Source organism: Podarcis vaucheri (genome assembly GCF_965113315.1).
Source record: "Podarcis vaucheri genome assembly, chromosome: 10".
NCBI lineage: Eukaryota > Metazoa > Chordata > Lepidosauria > Squamata > Lacertidae > Podarcis > Podarcis vaucheri.
Genome location: NC_138748.1, coordinates 34,858,198 through 34,879,624, shown reverse-complemented (window position 1 = coordinate 34,879,624; position 21,427 = coordinate 34,858,198). Strand labels below are relative to the sequence as shown.

The window sequence follows — 21,427 nt, the reverse complement described above, 5'->3', positions numbered from 1 at the left end:
ATGACCTTGACATGTATTACAATATGAAAACTTAAACCAATCATGAAAAAAACAAAGCAGGGGTTCATTAAAACTCAACTGTCTGTTAATAGGACTGGATAGTTACTCAGGTCAATCAGAAAGCCCGATGAAAAGGAAAAGTCTACAGCTGGCATCTAAAAATTGACATTATTGTCAGTGGGACCTCGAGAGGCAGCATTTTTCATAACCGGTAAGCATTTTGCCAGTGAGCAAGATCAAATAATCTCCCCTCAGTTTGCAGAAGAAGTTCATAAATAAAGGGATCCTAATATTGAGGCTACAATACTTTGGCCACCTCATGAGAAGAGAAGACTCCCTGGAAAAGACCCTGATGTTGGGAAAGATGGAGGGCACAAGGAGAAGGGGATGACAGAGGATGGGATGGTTGGACAGTGTTCTTGAAGCTACGAACATGGGTTTGACCAAACTGCGGGAGGCAGTGGAAGACAGGAGTGCCTGGCGTGCTCTGGTCCATGGGGTCACGAAGAGTTGGACACGACTAAACGACTAAACAGATCAAAATCCCTGACTGAAATGGGGCATGAAAGGAAGCTTCATCCAGATATACCTGTCCTTGTTCTACTACCATATGTTCAACGATATCTGATGTGCTGTCTTCTATATGAGAGTACAGCAATTAAGAGGGAAAGGAAATTCAGGACACCATGGGCTAGATTTCATACGATCCTCTCAGAACAACTAGATCGTTGTAGATTGTCTACTAAAATTAGCTGCTCTCTGAAAGTTATCTTAGACCGTGCTGCCAGAAATTCCACTGCTGATCCCTGAATGTCAAGCAGTATTAAAATGCATCACCATAAATATATGCAATGATGATTTATATAGAACTTTCAGTTTGCAATAATGCATCTGTCTATAGCTGATACTAACAGCTGTGGTCAGTTGGTTAAAAATTTAGGCAATAAGATACTTCAAGCTTTATGGTGAGAAATAAGGGTTTCAAACACAAGAGTGTGATGAACTTTAATGCGTTTCCCCTTTATACGAATTCACACACATAGCTGAACAGTGGATTTTAAATTTCCAATATCTACTACACAGTAACTTCTAAACATGCGAATATAGCTGAGTATGCAGCAGAATTTCCTCCTGCAGCATCATATTTGTAAAAGACAAACAAATTATAGTTAAAAGCAGAAATAAGACTCAGCCAAAAGATTTCAGCGAAGTAAATTATTCATTTTTGTTGAAATAAATCCATTTTTATAGCTCCAGATGCTTCTTGGCAACCTGAATATGCAGTTTTGAGGGGAGCAAAAGGAAGCTTAAAATATTAAGGTCTGTAAAATGCTACTGTTTGTTACAAAAAAATGACAGACACAAGCAAATCCTCTTTGCTTAGCCTGTCCCTTTATGGAAAAGGGATGCAAGCATTTGCTGAATGTGTTTTAAGGGTCCAATTTACCTTAGAACTAGGAGCCTTTAGAGCTCATTTGTTTGAAAATACAAATGATGTGTACAATTTGTACCTTTTCCAAACACATGAGGACATACCAGTTAACCTGTGGCAAACCAGATGTTTCTGAATTACAGCTCCCATCAGACCCAGCAAGGCCCAGTAGTCAGAGATGATATGCGCTGTAGTTCAATCAACATCTGGAAGGCTACAGGTTAGCCATCCTGGTGGACTAACAGATTCAAGCCTCTTGAAACATGTAACACTGTCTCAAAAGTCTATGCTACATGAAACATGATTTTAGGTATATTTAAACTGCTGCACAGCAGAAGCTGATTTACAGAATGACGAACGAAGCTCTGCAAAGCATTTGTTAAGAGGTTACCATGCAAATATATTTGTTTGCTTTGTTTAAAATATTTCTTAATCGTCCGTCATTAAAATATAACAGCGTGAATAAAAAGTCACAACTACCAAATAAATATAATGGACACATATCCTCCCAGGCACATCTTCCCTTCCTCAAGAATAACAAACACTACCACCACCACCATCAAACACCACATAAATTAAAAACAGTTAAAAGATTTTTTAAAAACAACAACAACAACAACAACAACACACAGTTAAAACAATTGTTTTAACAATTGTGGCCCTGTCTCTGCTTTGTAGCTGGTGCTGCAGCTAGGAGATGCAGAGTGACTGCAGGTGCAGAGGTCACAAGACTACAGCTGTGCTCAGCGGCTGGGGCTGGCTTGCCTAATGGTGAGAGGCTCAGCAGGTAGAAGGCTACCAGGAAGGAAGAGATAGATGTAGATGGCGAAAAGACTGAATAGTAGAGAAGGGGCAGTGGGTATACTGAATCAAAAGCCTTGCTTCCCATTGTAGCTTTGCGGGGGGAGACCCCCAAAGAGAAAGAAGAATGGCAGCTGAAACTGATGGAGTATGAGGAGATGGCGAGATTGACAGGGAAGATCAGAAACCAGGAAGATCAAATATTTACTAAAGACTGGAGTAAAATTGTAATTTACTTAAAAGACCACTGTAAACAGTTAAAATCTTTGGCATGGATGTAAGGACACTTGTAATGTGGAATTATTTATGATAAAGGTAAAGGTAAAGGTACCCCTGCCCGAACGGGCCAGTCTTGACAGACTCTGGGGTTTGTGCGCCCATCTCACTCAAGAGGCCGGGGGCCAGCGCTGTCCGGAGACACTTCCGGGTCACGTGGCTGGTCACATCTGGTGAGCCAGTGCAGCACACGGAACGCCGTTTACCTTCCCGCTGGTAAGCGGTACCTATTTATCTACTTGCACCCGGGGGTGCTTTCGAACTGCTAGGTTGGCAGGCGCTGGGACCGAGCAGCGGGAGCGCACCCCGCCGCAGGGATTCGAACCGCCGACCTTTCGATCGGCAAGCCCTAGGCGCTGAGGCTTTTACCCACAGCGCCACCCGCGTCCCTGATTTATGATAATTATGGTTAATTAATAGATAAAAAGGTGAAGAGACCCCGACCGTTAGGTCCAGTCGCGGACGACTCTGGGGTTGCGACATTCATCTCGCTCTATAGGCCGAGGGAGCAGGTGTTTGTCCACAGACAGTTGGTCATGTGGCGAAACCAGAGAAGTGCACAGAAATGCCATTTACCTTCCCGCTGGAGTGGTACATATTTATCTACTTGCACTTTTACATGCTTTCGAACTGCTTGCTGGGCAGGAGCTGGGACCGAGCAACGGGAGCTCACCCCATCGCGGGGATTTGAACCGCCAACCTTCTGATCAGCAAGCCCTAGGCTCAGTGGTTTAGAACATAGCACTACCTGCATCCCCTAAATAATAGATAGATAAAGGTAAAAGAGTGGGATACGGGTGGCGCTGTGGGTTAAACCACAGAGCCTAGGACTTGCCGATCAGAAAGTCGGTGGTTCGAATCCCCGTGATGGGGTGAGCTCCCGTTGCTCGGTCCCTGCTCCTGCTAACCTAGCAGTTCGAAAGCATGTCAAAGTGCAAGTAGATAAATATGTACCACTCCGGCGGGAGTAAGTAGGTCCACTCCGGCGGGAAGGTAAACGGCGTTTCCGTGTGCTGCTCTGGTTCGCCAGAAGCAGTTTAGTCATGCTGGCCACATGACCCGGAAGCTGTACGCCGGCTCCCTCGGCCAATAAAGCGAGATGAGCACCGCAACCCCAGAGTCAGTCACGACGACCTAATGGTCAGGGGTCCCTTTACCTTTACCTAAAGGTAAAAGATGAGGCAAACTTAATTTTAAATATGGAATCCATGGAGGGAGGGAAGGAGGTCCGAAGGTTCAAAGGAACCTTGTATTTAAATGTTTGAAAAGGTTATGTTTTATATGTATAAAATTATAAAAAACCTAATAAAAATATTATTTTTAAAAAAGACCCCTAAAGAGTGGAATAGCCCTTGGATTGGAAATGGAAATCTAACATGCAGTTCCCCACCCAGTTAAGAAAGTATAGCTGGATGTGAACGAAGTATGTAGCAACGAACGCTATATTTTCATGAGGACATTTTTTGCCCTGCATTGTGTTAGTGCTCACAATTTAATACAAAAATAGGAAACTTATATGCAGTGTAGAACTTTGAACTGGGCTTGCATCAACAAAAATATTGTGATTAATGACAGCTTTGCTCTTTAAGTGATACGTGTAACAGAGAAAGATCAATTGTGAGACTTCTAGTATAGTCCCAAGAGAAATCTGATGACTTTTAATAATGCATCCCTAGAGTCTGTGTGATAGAAATGCTATTGTACATTACTTAAATCATAGCACAAAAAGGGGAAGGTAGGGAAAGATTCATTAGTTGCCCAAGAGAATACCAAAGTCTTAATTATGCCAGACAAAAATTGTTATATGAAGTGAAAGATTAGGAACTGTTTAATATATGCAGGCAGTGAGGCACCTTGTTTAGCATACTAATTGAATGTCATCTTAGTATTTAAGGGACAAGGGGGAAAGAGGCAATTATATTTTACTTAATTTCTCAGTGGGGGCAAATTGTAACAAAATCTGGATTTACATAATCTGAATAGAGGAGGTACGCATTCTGTTCCAGATTTAAAAGACTATGCCTGTAGGGTCTTCCTTTTGGTTTATTCCCAGTTAATAAAAATGTCTCCTGATTCGAGGTTGGCTTCAAGCACAGAAAAATAAAAACGAAAACATTCCACAAATATTGGTGCAAAGGAACATGTGCTACAATGCCCAGAACACTTAAATTAATTCACTTCCACTTAAAACGCTCCTTGTTTTATTAAATACAATAAGTGTAAGACAAGGGATGTCAGCTTGAATACAGACTGAACTGAAGCACTCTGTGCAAGTAAGAGAGGTGAAGAACACATTGTTGAGGCTTCCAAAAAGCTGCTCAGCTTGCCATCTGTGGCAAGTAAGAACTATTTCCTAGTAACTTTCACAAGCTAGGGGTCTTGTTTGTTTCATGCTGTCAGTAACTAACACGTGTGTGCTATGTGGGTTTTATCTGCAAGGTTGTGTTAACAGAGCAAATATGAGATTCACTGAATACTGGAAAGAAATTAGGGGATAGTGAAGGTAACTAGGTGCACTTTCATTTCAATTCCTGACTGAATTTGAGGAAGCAGCATCTCTGGTGGGAAATAAAGAATAGCCCGGAAATAGAGAGCAAAAAGAAATAAAAAATTGTCAAGACTGGTAGTGCTGGTGGTCTTTTGCAGAATAATTTGGAGGTCCAATGACACCTTTTGTTACTAGTGAAGCGCATAGTTTCCTACGACTGTTATGTGCAATTTGTTTTGTTCTGTTTCTATGGTATCATTTGTTTATGTTCTTAAAGGTGTTGTAAGACACTCTGTGTAACAATTGATTAACAAGTTGAAATGGTGATGGTGGTGATAATTTCAAAACAAATATTTATCTGAGTGTACATTTATATCTATATAAAACTATAACTATATACAAAACTCAGGCTCATGAGTTCCCCATCTTCTCTGGCACCACCACAAAGAAGAGATTGAATGCTTTTGTTTCTGTTTCTATCTATCCACTCTTTGCCACTGTGTCCAAACCCTGACAAACTGTGGTTATTCTTAACTATGGCTTATGGAAACAAAGCTAGCTTCAAACAGTAGTATGGAAGTATGGCTCTTACGTTACACAAAACTATAGTTTAGCATTATCTCATAACTTGTGTAGCGCATGTCTGGGTTTCATCATTCAGTCTCATTGTCAGCTACTGTGAAAGAGAAATACCTGCATGGGAAATAACTCTGCAGTTCCCTCTAATCTTATCATTCAACCTTAATACCAGTAAACCTCCATCTGTTTACAGATGTTAACACTGTGGATATAAGACTGGCCCATGTGTAACTGATCTTATATCAAAATGTCAATGAATTAACCAGATTTCTAGTGTATTTAAGTGTGAAGATAAAAGGGAGGCAAAGGGATAGCATATTGTTGTTGAGTATACATATAATCATACTATATTCATACTGTTTCTGTGTCAGAACTGTCATGGAATGCAACTTTTTAGACCAGGTGTGGGGAAACCTTTGGCCCCCCAGATGTTGCTGAAGTACAACTCCCATCATCATCCACAAACATGGCTATTTCCCAGGGATTATGGGAGTTGTACGTCAGCAACATCTGGAAAGCCAAAGGTTTCCCTCAGCTGATCTAAACAATGACCTAAATATTTTATAGCCTAACTTATGCATGAAGAAATCCAACTGTATGAGAAATCCAAATGTAAACAGATAAAATATCTTTTATAATTTGCATATATATATATATATATATATCTATGTATATAAATGAAGGATGCTCCTTCAACATGTGTCTGGGCAGATCAAGAACATCTTCCATTTTTGTACTAAGAGCCCAGGCACCTTGATCTAATTTGTAAGTGTTTGTTAACAGAGTCAATTTCTATTTATTTCGCTTGAATGGTTCCTTATGGACCCAGACACCCAATTAACACCAAGCTTAGTTAATTGGCTTCACTAGAATAAAAAAAAGTAATTTAGCAGAATCAACAGCTAAAACGGAGATGCAAAATGAAATCCAAAGTTAATCAATTTCAACAAGGAAGAGAGAAATCGTTTAGACCATAGGAGCTCTGCAATCCTATAACCTCCAGAGCATGAACAAATCATGATCAAAATGAGGGCCCTGAACTCAGCTTAGATTGTCTTTTATAAAGGTATCCACATTCAGCAGATAAAGAAGAGCACATAGTTACTAAGATTTTGCATAAACTAACATTTATTCTGATACCTATTTTGGTATATGCAGTACTTATCAGATAGATGAGCCATTGCATATGGCATGACAAAAGGGAAACAACAATTAGAATACCAGACTTATTTTCTAGATTTCCTAGATAGAAATTATATGAACTAGCCCTGTTCACATTACATGGTAAGTCATAAACTATGTCTTACCATGAATGGACAGCATGCTAGTGCATGCTGTTGAATTGTTACCATTTCACCCTTTACTCCCTATAGCCAAGAGAAACCACAAACCTTGACTTATCATGATGTGTGAACCAACATTAATAGTTTCTACCAAATCAACCATGACTGGTAAGCCAAGACCAAACCTTGGATTATTATCATGGTTTGCAGAGAAACAAGTTGTGAGTGCTGATATACTCGTCATGGTAACTCCAGCCTGATGGTTTGTTTCTCTTGGCTCCAAGAAGGATGGAGCAATGCAGGAATCATTCATCAGCATGGATTTATTCCTTAACTGTGCTGTGTAAATATGGGTGGACACACACACACACACACACACACACACACACAGAGAGAGAGAGTCACTGGCTTGGATCCAGAGATGTCTGGCACAAGTGGTCTTTTGCTTCTATAAGGTAGCCCAGTCAAATTCTACAAATTCCCTTGACCTGCTGCAGTCTCCCATGCCCCATCATATTGCAGTCCAAAGGGTCCAACAGCTGTCAGGAATGGCTTCTCAGAGAAAGGAAGCTGTAGTAGGGGAATGATGATGAACTGTCACAACCCCATGCCAACCTGGTGCATATTCATGTGTTCTTTTCAAGTAGGGCAGCCATCCATGCAATATGGTAGGTTGGTTATTATAGACTCCCCGAATTATATTCAACTGGCCTGCAACTAGACCTATTTTTTGAGTTTCAGGAACATCTACCGATCAGTCAAGTTTCTTAGGTATCCTGTTTTTCTTTCTGAAGCACCCCCACCGCCGCAAGCAAAGAAAAGGCCTGCTGAAATCGATTCACTCTGAAAGGCACTAAAGTTGCACAGTTTAAGAAATATTTTGTAGACGTTAATCCATCAATTTGCAAATGTGGTAAATTAGTATTGACTAGGGTGAGTCGGACTGTTACTGTTGTTTAGACCCATTGCTTATGTTTGTTTTAAAGCTATCTGATTGTTTAATATTGCATTGGCTTTGACTATCTAGAAAACAACACATGCAAACCTTGGCTGACAAAAGGAAGCACGGACCAGTTTCACAAGTAATGCTAAGCCATAGTTTACCTAAACCAAGGTTTATAAAACAACAAACCATGGCTTACAAGCTTAGTGTGTTTGTGATTAACAAACTATATTTAAGGGAAGGGTTGGGTTTGGATAATTGAATTAAACCATGGCTTGGGTTATGTGCAAACCAGGCCACTGTGTCACCATTTGCAAGTCTAAAGCAGCCCTTCTTTTTATGTCGACCACCCAGTGATCAACTTATACAACTACACTGTAAGTGTCAGAAACCCCACTGCTGTTACTATGGATTTCCAAGTCTTCACACTCAGCACATGCTTACAAGGCAGAAGTTGACAGAATGTATTACTAAGCCATTTAGGGGCATCTTCATGAATTCCTGTGCATCTTGTATGCCTTCTTCCTGCAACATCTGCAGCAAAACTTCTGCCAAGTGTATTACTCTGCTTTCCTTTGGTCCACAGCAGCAAGACCAAGTGGGTGGTCATGTCATCTGAGCAGCCCAAGACCTCCATACACACTGCCCAGGCTTGTGTCCCAAAGAGCTCACTTTGGTGTTGCTACTGCAGCAAAAACAGTACAGGTGGCAGCAGTTACTGGTTTCTGCAGCCACAGCAGGCAACAGCGGTTTGACTTCACTCCCAGAGGCACATGCCATTGTCACCTGAGACAGACAGATGCCAAAAACAGCTGCAACAACTACTTGCACATGAGCCTAATAATAATAATAAATAATAATGATAACAATGATAACAACAACAACAACAACAACAACAACAATAACAATAACAACTTATTATTTGCACCCTGCCCATCTGGCTGAATTTCTCCAGACACTCTGGGCGGCTCCCAATCGAGTGTTAAAAACAATACAGCATTAAATATTAAAAACTTCCCTAAACATAGGATAGCTGCTTATGGCCTTGACATCTGATGGGAGGGCGTTCCACAGGGCGGGCGCCACTACTGAGAAGGCCCTCTGCCTGGTTCCCTGTAACCACACTTCTCGCAGTGAGGGAGCCGCCAGAAGCCACACCTGAATCTCCTAATTTATCACCTCATATTTATGATAAGTAAGGAAAACCATGTGTATTTGAAGAGGGATACCTAATTGTGACCAGTAGTGGTAGGCACAAATGATGAACAAAGTGTCAAAATACCACCTAGATGATTTATCAAAATTACACCTGAAGGACAGGCATTCAGGTGCACTTAGAGGAATGAAGTTACATACAGGAAAAAATGTATGTAACTAATGATCTGAAACCTGAGTATATTCAGCCTTGCTCTCTTTCCTATTACCTTTTAATATTAAAATAAAGCCCCTATGCTCCAACTTACATTTATACCATTAAGCTGACTAACATATGAATTATTCTAGCAGGTGGGCTTGTGTGGTTTTAAGAGCAATGCAACACAATCAACTGCATAATATCATATTTCCAAGACAGAAAAGGCCCAAGCAAGCCTAATTTTAACATTAAACTACTCAAGTTCCCATAGGGACCATTATTTCGTTTGACCCCAAGAATTAATTGAAGCCTTAAAACAAAATAGATTACCTATTTAATGCAGCTGAGTTGGACTTTAGCCTTTGTATGGCATGTCCGAATGCCAAGCCAATTAATCTGTGTTACCCTTATACTTTCTTCTTAAAATGAAGTGCCAAAAAAGGAAAACATACACCAAACAAACACTTCATGCAATCTTTAAAAATTAGACTGATAATCATTTTAAATCATACTAATTCTCCCTTTTGAAAGTGAAATGAAAAGACTGATAAATTGTTTTCCTTTGGTAAAGGGCCAAACATATGGTTTCCTTACTTTGAATCAAGCACACCTGACCAAATAAATCACACCAATACTGAAAACCAAATTTATTTCACAATTTCATATACGATGCACATTCTGGGTAGACAATGCAAGAACGACCATGATACCAATAAGTAGAAGAGAGAACTAAACTGTCAAACTTTAGACTTCCGGAGGCGGCGCGAAACAAGTAATGGCGGTCCTCTTCGCGCTGCGAAGAGGGGCTCCGCAGAAAAGGGTCGTTCGCTGCGGCAAAGCGACGACCCACTAAGAAAAACCACGAGCAGAGTGAGCTCGTGGCCGTGGGATCCGGCGGGCACCTAGAGCAACCCCCAAAACGAAGAAGGGACCCCGTAAGGGGCTCCGGAAGCGCGGAGGGGAAGCGGTGCTGTGGATTCATCGCTCTTTCTGCGAGAGTGAAGCCGCGCGGCTGTTACGGATGAGCGCCGACCTTTCTTCCTTCTACATTGGATTACAAACCAACTACTCGTGAGTAAGACTCACCTGAGATTGGATTACAAAATTTATGAATTTGGCTGAAAGCGGGAGACGAGAAAAAGGAAGTCCGTCTCCCGATGGTGCTTAGTGATCAAAGGCAAAGGATTTGACAAGCTGGAAGCAGCACAGAAGGGCTTTAAAACAAGAGAAATCATACGCTTAGAGAAGCTGGAAACTGAAAGGCAAGTTACTTTTATTTCTTTGGGACTGGCTCTATCTTTTTTTATGGGGACTTTCTCCTCTGCTAAACTTACTAAAAAATTTTAAAGACTTTAAAAACCCAAGCCCCGGGCTTGCAGCGGGACAAAAGGCTGCTTTGCAGATACACTTACAAATCTGAAATGGATATTTAGAGGCATCACTGTTGGATACAATTTAACAACTGTACTTTGCACCTTTTAAGAGACTTGTGGTAACATTGTGAGAGCTCTGCTAGAGGGAAAAGGTCTTCTCCAAAGACTATTGTTAATTTACTTAATTGCAGGAGCTTTAATGGCGACTGAAATTTTGTTTCTTCCTCCCTGAACTGTAACATTACTCCCTCTAGTGGAGTTTGGGACTTACAATCTCCTGAGAACCAACTTTGCTTTGTCTCTCTGTGGTTTGGTTGTTTACTCCAAGGCCTGCCTTTCCCATGAAATTTTTGACAGCTTGACCTTGAATCCAGAGACAGGTGGGGAATGAGCGACAGAGTAAAAACAAGAGCTGCGTCGAAGGCAGGGAAAGGCAAACTGACACAAACAACCCTATTTTCTCAGGGACGCAGATCTTCAGTCCCTGCCGTCTTGCAGACTGCACCCTCGCCAACAACTCTAGCTGAAGAAGCTGAACAATTAACAGGTGAGGATATGGCATCTGGAGGGTCTAACACTTTGTTAGAGGAAATGTTACAACAATTTGCAATTTTGAACAAAAAAGTGGATGACCAAACTGCAAAAATTGATTTAGCCACATCCTCAATTACCAAACTTTCAGAACAGGTGGCTAAGCACTCACAAGACATTGGAAATCTAAACGACGTAACATCTGAAAATCGAAAATTGGCGGAGGCTGCGAACCAAAAAGCAGAGGCCGCAGCAAAAGGAGTGGAGGAACTGAAAGGAGAGGTAAGACCGCTCCACAAACATATTACCGACCAGCAGGCCTACCTGTCTTTGGTGGAACTGCGAAACAAGGAAAATAATCTGAGATTACGCTCTATCCCAGAGATTGAGAAAGAGGACTTGATAGGTTTTCTAACAGCAGAATTCTCTAAATTCTGGGGTATTAATGAAGACACAGATTTTAAAATAACAACTGCATTTAGATTGGGAAGAGTCGTTGGAAAAGACAGGCCTAGAGACTGTTTGATCATCCTAAGGACTAAACAGGAGAGAGACAAGCTACTTGACCTACATTTTAACAAAGCACTTGTGATACAGGACAGAAGAGCACAAATCTACAAGGACATCCCTAAGCAACTACTGGATCTCAGATCTAACTATACTGACCTAGCTGGACTTTTGAGAGGTAACGGAATACCATACAGGTGGGAGTTTCCACAAGGCCTTTCATTCAAATACAAAGGAAAGAAGATAAAAATCAAAACGAAAGAGGACAGCCAGAAGTTCCTACACGACAACGGAGAAGACTTGCAGAAAGGAGCAGCAGCTATTTGGCCACCACCAGAGTCTGGGAAAGAGCCACCACCTTCGGACTCGGACAAAAAAGAAGACACCCAATAAAGAGTAACAACAGATCGATACAGGATGTCTCTGCAGCTGTATAGTTGGAACATTAATGGCGCGAATTCCCCAGAAAAACGCAAAAGGATCTTCCATATTCTAAAGAAAGAGAATTTGGACATAATTTGTTTGCAAGAAACTCATGTGACCAGGTTACACAAGAAGGTGTTAACAAATAAAAGATTAGGCCAAGAATTTATTTCATCAGACAGAGTTAAAAAGAGAGGCGTGGTGATCTACGCCAAGGAGAACCTTTCACCAAAATTCTTGTTTAAAGATGAACAAGGAAGAATCCTGGCTATTGAAATATCGACCCAAGGAGAGAAAATTTTGATATTAGGAATTTACGCACCAAATGAGGGGAAATCAGAATTTTATAAGAAGCTGCATGAGACATTACTGGACTATCTGGACTATTCTAACATCATTATGATGGGAGATATGAATGGGGTTGTCTCTACTTTTATGGATAAGTCACAGAACCAGAATTTGACCAAAGATGGAAGACTACCAAAAACCTTTTTTGAATTAACTGACAATATGGATTTAATTGATTTATGGAGGACGAGAAACCCCCTTGGTAAAGAAGGAACTTTCTTTTCTGAGGCCCATCTGTCATGGACAAGAATCGACCAAATTTGGACAACTAGAGGGCTGGCACCTAAGACTACAAAAATAGAAATCTGCCCAAAGACATGCTCCGACCATAACGCTCTGAAAATGGAAATGAGACTTACTACTGCCGATTCCTTCAGATGGAAAATGAATGACAACCTGTTAAGAGATCAAGAGATTGTAAAGAAGGCCCAAAAAGCTTTAAAGGACTACTTTGAAATTAACTTGAATACCTCGGTGGAAAAAAGAATAATCTGGGACGCGAGTAAAGCTGTTATGAGAGGGTTCCTGATACAACAGAATACGATCAAGAAAAAGTTCTGGAATGGTAAAAAGGATAAGATATTGGAGAAGATAAGGGATGGTGAGAAAAAATTAAGATTAAACCCAAAATCAAAGGAGACTTTAAGAGAAATTAAATTCCACCAGTCACAATACGCGAAACTGATTAATCAAGAAGTGGAATGGAAGATTAAACAAATGAAACAAAGATCTTTTGAGTCGGCGAATAAATGTGGGAAACTGCTAGCTTGGCAGTTGAAAAAGAGACAAAAATTAAATTACGTTACCAATCTAGAAGTTGAAGGAAAGAACATTCAGAAACCGGGAGAAATTAGAAAGTGTTTCCAGAAATATTTTAAAAAACTGTATACACAAGGATCCGAGGATGCGACTGAGATAGAACAATTTTTGAAAGAAAACGGCCTTCCAGAATTATCACAAGAAAAGAGATCAATCTTGAACTGTAAAATAACACAACAGGAAATTGAGGATGCCATTCAGAATATGCAGCCAGGCAAATCTCCAGGTCCTGATGGACTCACCTCCAAATACTATAAGACCTTAAAAGACTACTTGACACAACCATTAATGGAGGTTTGTAACCAGATTATGGGGGGAGGGAGGGCACCAGATACGTGGAAAGAAGCATTCATCACACTGATACCTAAGGTGGAAACTGAAAAGACTCAACTTAAGAACTACCGACCCATCTCACTCCTAAACGTGGATTACAAAATATTTGCGGATGTTTTAGCTAATAGATTTAAAAAAGTACTAAATGAAGTAATTCATAAGGACCAAGCAGGCTTTCTCCCAGGTAGACATTTGTTTGACAACACTAGGAACATTATCGATATTCTGGAACTTTTACAAACAAATATTAACACCAAAGCAGTGTTAATTTTTATTGATGCGGAGAAGGCCTTTGACAACATTTCTTGGAAATTTATGAAGAAAAATTTGGAAGGGATGGGAGTGGGAAGGGGGTTTGAGAATGGAATAGAGGCAATCTATTCAGAACAAAAAGCTAAGTTGATAGTGAACAATGTGGTGACAGAAGAACTTCATATTGAAAAAGGAACACGCCAGGGGTGCCCCCTATCCCCTCTGTTGTTTATTTCGGTCCTGGAGGTTTTGCTGAATATGATAAGGGAGGATCGGCAGGTACAAGGAATACGGGTCGGAGCGAAACAATATAAACTGAAAGCATTTGCAGACGACTTGGTTTTAACATTACAGGAGCCAGAACCTAGTACAAAAAGAGTTTTGGAATTGATTCAGAAATTTGGTCGGGTGGCGGGTTTTAAGTTGAACAAACAAAAAACTAAGGTGTTAGGGAAAAATTTGACGGTTATCGAAACAGAGGGGTTTCAGAAGGAAACAGAACTAAACATTGTTAAAAAAGTGAAATACCTGGGGGTCAATCTGTCTTCTAAGAATTTGAACCTATTTAAAGATAATTATGAAAAATGCTGGTCAGAGGTTAAAAAAGATTTTGAAATTTGGTCAAGATTGAAATTATCCTTGTTAGGCCGAATTGCAGTTATAAAAATGAACGTTTTGCCTAAAATGTTGTTTCTGTTTCAAGCCTTGCAGGTCGTGGACAGAGTGGAATGTTTTGGAAAGTGGCAGAGGGATATTTCTAGGTTTGTCTGGCAGGGCAAAAAGCCCCGAATAAAGTTTAAAATACTAACTGATGCAAAGGAGAGAGGGGGGTTTGCCCTGCCGGACTTAAGGTTATATTATGAAGCTGCGGCCTTCTGCTGGATGAAAGATTGGATCTTATTGGAAAACACTGATGTCCTAGATCTGGAAGGCTTTAACAATTCGTTAGGTTGGCATGCGTATTTGTGGTATGACAAGGGGAAAACATATGGAATGTTCAAAAACCATATTGTCAGGAAAGCAATATATATGGTCTGGAAAAAATATAAAGACTTATTGGAAAGTAAAACTCCGAGGTGGATCTCACCAATAGAGGCCAAAGCTCGGAAAACAGCCAATATGGAGGCACATTGGCCGAAATATTGGGAAATAATAGAAAACATTGGAGGTAATTGGAGGTTGCAGAGCTTTGAAAAACTAAAGGATAAGGTGCAAAATTGGCTACACTATGCCCAAATTAATGAGGTTTTTAAGCTAGATAAAAAAATAGGATTCCAGGTGGAAAAATCGAAACTTGAGACAGAGTTGCTAGAACCAAAGACCAAGGTATTATCGAGAATGTACAACTTGCTGCTTAAATGGAACACTCAGGATGAGACAGTTAAGTCAGCCATGATAAAATGGGCTCAAGACATTGGTTACAATATTATGTCTGAAGACTGGGAAAGGTTATGGACCACCGGTATGAAATTTACGGCATGTAATGCCTTGAAAGAAAACATTATGAAAATGGTATACCGGTGGTACATGACCCCAGTCAAGCTTGCTAAGATATACCATTTGTCTGACAATAAATGTTGGAAATGTAAGGAGGCTGAAGGGACATTCTTTCACCTCTGGTGGACTTGTCCAAGATTGAAGGCCTTTTGGGAAATGATTTATAACGAGTTAAAAAAGGTGTTCAAGTACACCTTCCCCAAGAAACCAGAGGCCTTCCTTCTGGGCATTGTCGGCCAGAAGGTGTTAAAAAAGGATAGAACTTTGTTTATGTATGCTACAACAGCAGCAAGAATCCTTATCGCTAAGCATTGGAAGACCCAAGATTTGCCCACACTGGAGGACTGGCAGACGCAATTGATGAACTACATGGAACTGGCCGAGATGACTGCAAGGATCCGAGACTTGGGAGAAGAGGCAATGGAGGAGGACTGGAAAAAATTTAAAGACTATTTGCAGAAGTATTATAAGTTGTATGAAACATAAGACGTCGTATGATTTGGAACGTTAGCCCCAGCAATGAAATTTAATTATTTATGAAACTGATAACACTCATGAAAGAATCAAAGTTTAAACGGGTAAAAAGGATATTATGCTATATTTTTAGAGTAATTGGAGAATAAGAGATTTAAACTTAAATTGCAACTGAAAATATAAAGAAACACACGAAATAAGGGTATAATTTGCTGACAATTTTATTATCAAGAATGCATTTATGTGGGAGATGTGGGGAAGTCCAATGGAAATTTGAAATAAGTTGTCGAAATGGTTGAGATTTTCTGTTCTTTTTTCCTTTCTTTCTTTTGTTCTGCTTTTCTTTCTGTTTTCTTTGTAATTTGGAAAAAATGTAATAAAAATTATTATAAAAAAAAAAAAATAAACTGTCAAACTTTAAACCTGAAGGCTAAAAATGTCAATCTACAGTAAAAGTAGCAACATTTTTAAAGTAGGAACCAGCTGGCCAGACCAGTGAGACAAAAGCCACTGGGCATATTCCTTGAAATTCATGGAAAACAGATGGTACAAGTGACTTAATATTAACAATTTAGCACTAAATTATTGATAATAGGTCTAACTGGAGTTCTTGTTCTTTGAAAGCACCAAACACATTGTAATCGAAGAGTTAAACAGACCCAGTATTTGAACTTTTATTTTTGCATGAAACCTTAGTTCAAATAAAATACAACACCCATGAGCATTTATCTTCTCAAGCTTAGAATTGTCCAAAGCTTTCTACAGGGAGTTAGTTCAACTACCTTACTGTGTAGTGAGCAAGGAAGAAAAAGAAGAGATTTGTGGGGCCATGTGCAAGCCTAGCTTCAGTCCTTTTCAATAATTATGGTAAGTAGAAGTACGAATAATTTGTTTGTCCCTTTCCCAGTTTGTTTAGAAGAAGTTGGTTCAGGGAATCTCGTCAATGTACAATGGCAGCTACCTAGAACATTAAATCTCAAGTCCTGAAGATCACACCTGACTAAGAATAACCTTGCTATATTAAAATATATAGTTCTTTAGGTTCTTTGTCACAAGAAAATAAAATGAATGTCCAACTTGCATAATACAAACCCTTTTCAGACATTCAGCTGAATGTAGGTTGTGGGCACTATGGGATCATGGTCACAAGCAGTTTGCTGACTAAACACACACATTTGCAGATATAAACAGAGCCATATGGTAGCCAGAAGATTATGATGGTTTTATATCAACTGGTTGCCCATCTGTGTGCTAATCCTGACAAACTCCTTACTAGTCTAGGTCAGGACCAAGTGAAAGACTGCTTTTAAGCCCATAGGAACTTACCAAGCCCTTCAATCAGCTTTGGGTGCCCTGTTTCCATGGGCTGTAGACTGGAAGAAAGGTCTTGGGCAAGGAGCAAACTATTAAATGCAAGCTCGCTCTCCCGAGGCGATTGGCCCAAAGCAGGCCACATGGGGAGGAAGAAATGTCCCCTCACCCTCCAAAGAAAGCCACATGAGACTTCCTTCCTCCTTGGGGTGGAGAAAACCCACTCACAAATGAAAGTATGGTGTGACCTTTTCAGTGGTGGTAGTGGGACAATTCTGGAGATTCCCTCTTGGGAAGATACAGCAGGCCCTCTTTTTTTAATCACTTCTAGATATGATCTTAAGATTATTTTATTTCAACAGGCATTCAGAGTTTGAAATTTGTCTTGCCTGATTCATCTGCTACTGCTTTTTTAGTCTGAGTTTTACGTATTGATCTTTTGTTGCTTTAAATTGGTTTTATTGACTGTACAGCACTTTGGATACACAAATATAGGAAAGTGGTTTATACATAATTTAAAATTAAAAAAACAGTGCAGACATCTAGGCTTCTCTCCGTCTGATCAAGGAGCCTGGTACCTCCCCCCCCCAAAAAAAAAAACCTTCTGTGGAAGACATTACACACATACATTTGTACACATGTATGGGTCTAGTTGCCCATGTGAATGTACATTCATAGGTCATCGGGGATGAGGTCTGTTTCCATAATCCTCGTCTATGAACTTTGAAAGTATGAAGAGGGAATAATACATTCCCTAAACTTTAAAAAAAATAATTTAACAGAAAAACAGAAATTTGTACCGTGGGCAGAACGATAAGGTCTCAGTGTCTCATATATAATGGCCAATATAAATAATCTTGAATGAAACTGCAGGAATCGAATGGGGAGTTACAAATAATCTAATCACCTTGATGGTGAAAATGCTGAATTTTCTTTTCAAATGTTTGCTTTGTACTCACCCATCATGTTATATAAACTTTGTGGTGCAAACTGCCTTGGCATTTTCTGTATTGCTTCTTTGTAAACTGTAAGGGCATCCTGGGGGGGGGGGGGACGGAGAGAGAAAGAAAAAAATGTTCTTATTAGAGAATTCAGAAGCAATTTCTACATGCAAATTTAATACAAGAAAGATGCAATTGTCTTCATTAATCATGAAGAGGGTCGCATTTCCCACTTATAAAAAAGTCAACAAAAAAGATGAGTCTCTTCAACGCAATGCAGAATAATTTTCATCATTTCCCATCTCATTTGAAGAAGGGGAAATGGAATATTTAATAACTTCCAAAGGCTCATTAGCTTACATTTAAAATTCAGTAGAATTACACAATATACAAATTAGGATTTAACTACAGACAAGTATTTTTATTATCATGTGATTCAAATGCTCACAATGATACCTCTCAATCTACTATAAACACAAATCACTATTACAATCTGTATTGTTTCATACAAAAGGCTGGAAGAATATGAAGGACAACTGATTTATGCAGAATGCATAAAATACAAGCAGCTTTGCATTGAGGCTTATTCAGCTGGCCTACCTTAGCCCAAGCATAAACATACAAAAACCACAGGACAAGGGTCAAAGCTCACTAGGGAGCTTAGCGATAGAGAAACTCCTTTGCATGCAGAAAGCCCCCAGTTCCTGGCATCTCCACATGGGGCTTGAAAAGACTCCTGTCTAAAACCCTGGAGAACTGCTGTCAGTCAGTGCAAAGAGTATTGAAACAGATGCAAGACCTGCCTGCTCATAAGGCTCAATGAGGCAGTCACCTCAAGTAGCAGGCTGGGGACAACAGGGAGGTGCCATTTGCTGCCTCCTGCACTTGTCACCCTCTGCTGCCTCCTTCACCACTACTCCTCCTGCCTGCTCCTCTCTGGCCTCCTTTATTCTCCCCCACTGCATTTAGCATGCCAGGGCTCCAGTAACATCAGGCAGTGGTAGAGGTGGAGAGATGGAGCAGGTGTGTGTTTGCATTTTCTAGCCCTGGTTGGATGGACCCATGAGTATAAGGGTATAAAGCAGCTTCCTATGTCCCAATGGTTGTTCACAGTTTATTTATTGAAATTGCTTGAAATTTATGTTCCTTCTCACAGAATGACACCCTCCCATACCCTTTGCAGATCTCTAGAAGCATCATGCTGGGTTCAAAGCCATGTTCTCACAAATAAAAATTCTGCCTTCCCTGTGCTGCCTCACGGAAGGCTCCAAACCTTCAGGAAATGTAAAGGTGGAACACTGCTAAGCACAGCTCTGGCCTCAACCAATTGCTTTTAAGCAACTATTATAATGAAGCTTGTGAAGGTATCTAACATGGTTGTGGAAGAAAAAGCTCTCACCTCATACTGTCCTTGTTCATGGTAGAGTTTCCCCAAATTATAAAGGCAGCTAGTAACCGAGCTCTTGTGAGCATGTGGATCTTTTAAATTTTCATCAGGAATTTCTGAACACTTCAGGAATGTCTTCCTGGCTTCGTCAGCCTTGCCTTGGTTCATTAAGATGATACCAGTATTTAAATAGGCAGCTGTGTGAGAGAAAAATAAAAAGACATCACACGTTCATATGAGATCCCACTATAGCCAGGCTTGCTTAAAACCATCAAAGCCATGAGGACTACAGTTGCTAGTACTTTTTTGTAAAACTAGACTGATCTTTACAATCTCCAACATGGTCCAATTCTTTATTGTCAAAACAGTATGTTATAAAGGATGGGTGATGAACCTGCAGCCCTCCAGATGTTGCTGAACTTGTACCATCATGACTGGCAATGGTCATGTTATAGATTTAATGACTCTTGCCACAACCCACTCCCCTAGAGAAGATTATGTACGATAAAATGCCACATTCTACTACTGCAACAAGAAAAACATTTGAGCCCCAACAAGGTAGGTATGTGAGTCTGAAGAACAAACAAAGCTTCTGTCATAAAATTCAACAGGAATGGTAGCTATTCTCCAAATAAATAAGGAAGGCTGGTAATGAGCAACCTTTGCACGTAGGGGGGCTTAGGAGGTATTATGAAAAATACCTATTCTGCAAGCAGAATCTCTCCCTTGCGCACAATTAATTCTTTACAGATAAAATGTATTTTTCAGCGCTCTTTTCCAAAAGTGGTATTTATACCACAGCACGAGAGAAAAGCATCTTTTAAAAACAAATGAACATGCAGCTTTACTTACAGGCTAAAGTAGGTCTGCTTCCAATGGCCAATTTATAGTAATGTAGTGCTTCTGAAAGCCTGCTGTTCTCCTGTAGCAACAACCCTCTGTATTTAAAAGAAAAATGGAGGGGGGAAAGATAATTGTATAGAGAGTGAGAATTTAATTATAAAAAATAAAGTAACAAGAGTCAAATTTATTGGTCTATATACTGGCAATGTACTGTAAAAGAAAAACGTTTAACCACAAGCAAGGAAGAAACTAAAAAGAGGTGAATTTCTAAGTACAAAAGCTGAAGCAGTTCACTAAAACATTTATATTTATATATGCAGAAAAAGGCCGTTTAAGGCAAGCACTTTTATAGCTGTTTATGTTATTTAGGATAATTTGTTCTGTTTAGCTCTCTTGATTAAAGAATCTGAATGCTAAGAAAATGGGATTTTATAAATATGCATTTTTGTAACCTCCAAAGCCTTGATGCAAAACCTCAAGATTTTTTTTAAAATGGTAACGCCATTTGTTGTGATGCAAATGATAGCCTATGTTTGCATGGGACTGGTCCTGCGCATGGTTGAATACTGTTATGAATAGTCAATAGAAATGTCTGCACACATCCTAGTAGTGTGTTTTTGGTTGGAAATGATTGAAGCTTTTGAAAACTGAATTATTTGTTCTTTCAAGAAAAAATGGTATCAAACCCAGGGCTTTGTATTAAATACAACAAAACATCTGCTGTATGCTTTCAGGAAGTGGCTGTGTGGTACATCCAAATAACACAGAAAAGTTTGAGAGGGATGTCTTCTTAAACAGCACGTATCTTTCAGAGAAAATGCATGCAGTCCACAAAGAGCAATCTTCTTGCTACAAAAACTGAACCCCACAAATTTTTGGTTCAGCTCCCACTTAAAATAAATTTCAGTGTTTGGAATTTCCATCAATGGCATATTAAATCTAGAGGGAGAATACTACAAAAGAACAAAAAGACAGCTGCACAGACTGGTAGCGTTCCTGCTGAAATGTTTTGAGAAATGTTTCTTTGTCAAGGAAATGTTTGGCTGCTGAAAACAAAGTTGAATACTGTGATGGTGGTACCAGTGATGGACAGAACATAGTGTCAATTTCCTGGATACTCTCAACCAATCATGGCTGGGAAGCATGGGAAACATTCAATCAAGAAGGAGAGAGGTTGGAAAAGGTTGGATTTGTAAGTATAACTGCAAGATAGGGCCTTGCTAGTGATTTGT

The 21,427-nt window shown here is 39.9% G+C and overlaps 1 protein-coding gene across 1 annotated transcript in view; it reads right to left on the bottom strand.

Moving 5' to 3' along the window:
* TMTC2 (transmembrane O-mannosyltransferase targeting cadherins 2) overlaps positions 1-21,427 on the bottom strand; it is a 198,539-nt gene that overhangs the window by 40,095 nt on the left and 137,017 nt on the right. Inside the window, exons 5-7 of the mRNA XM_082240978.1 lie at positions 20,205-20,290; positions 19,365-19,549; positions 17,984-18,062 (exon numbers count right to left, since the gene is read on the bottom strand). Of these exons, the coding sequence (XP_082097104.1) occupies positions 17,984-18,062; positions 19,365-19,549; positions 20,205-20,290 (350 nt within the window). The remainder of the gene's footprint in view (positions 1-17,983; positions 18,063-19,364; positions 19,550-20,204; positions 20,291-21,427) is intronic.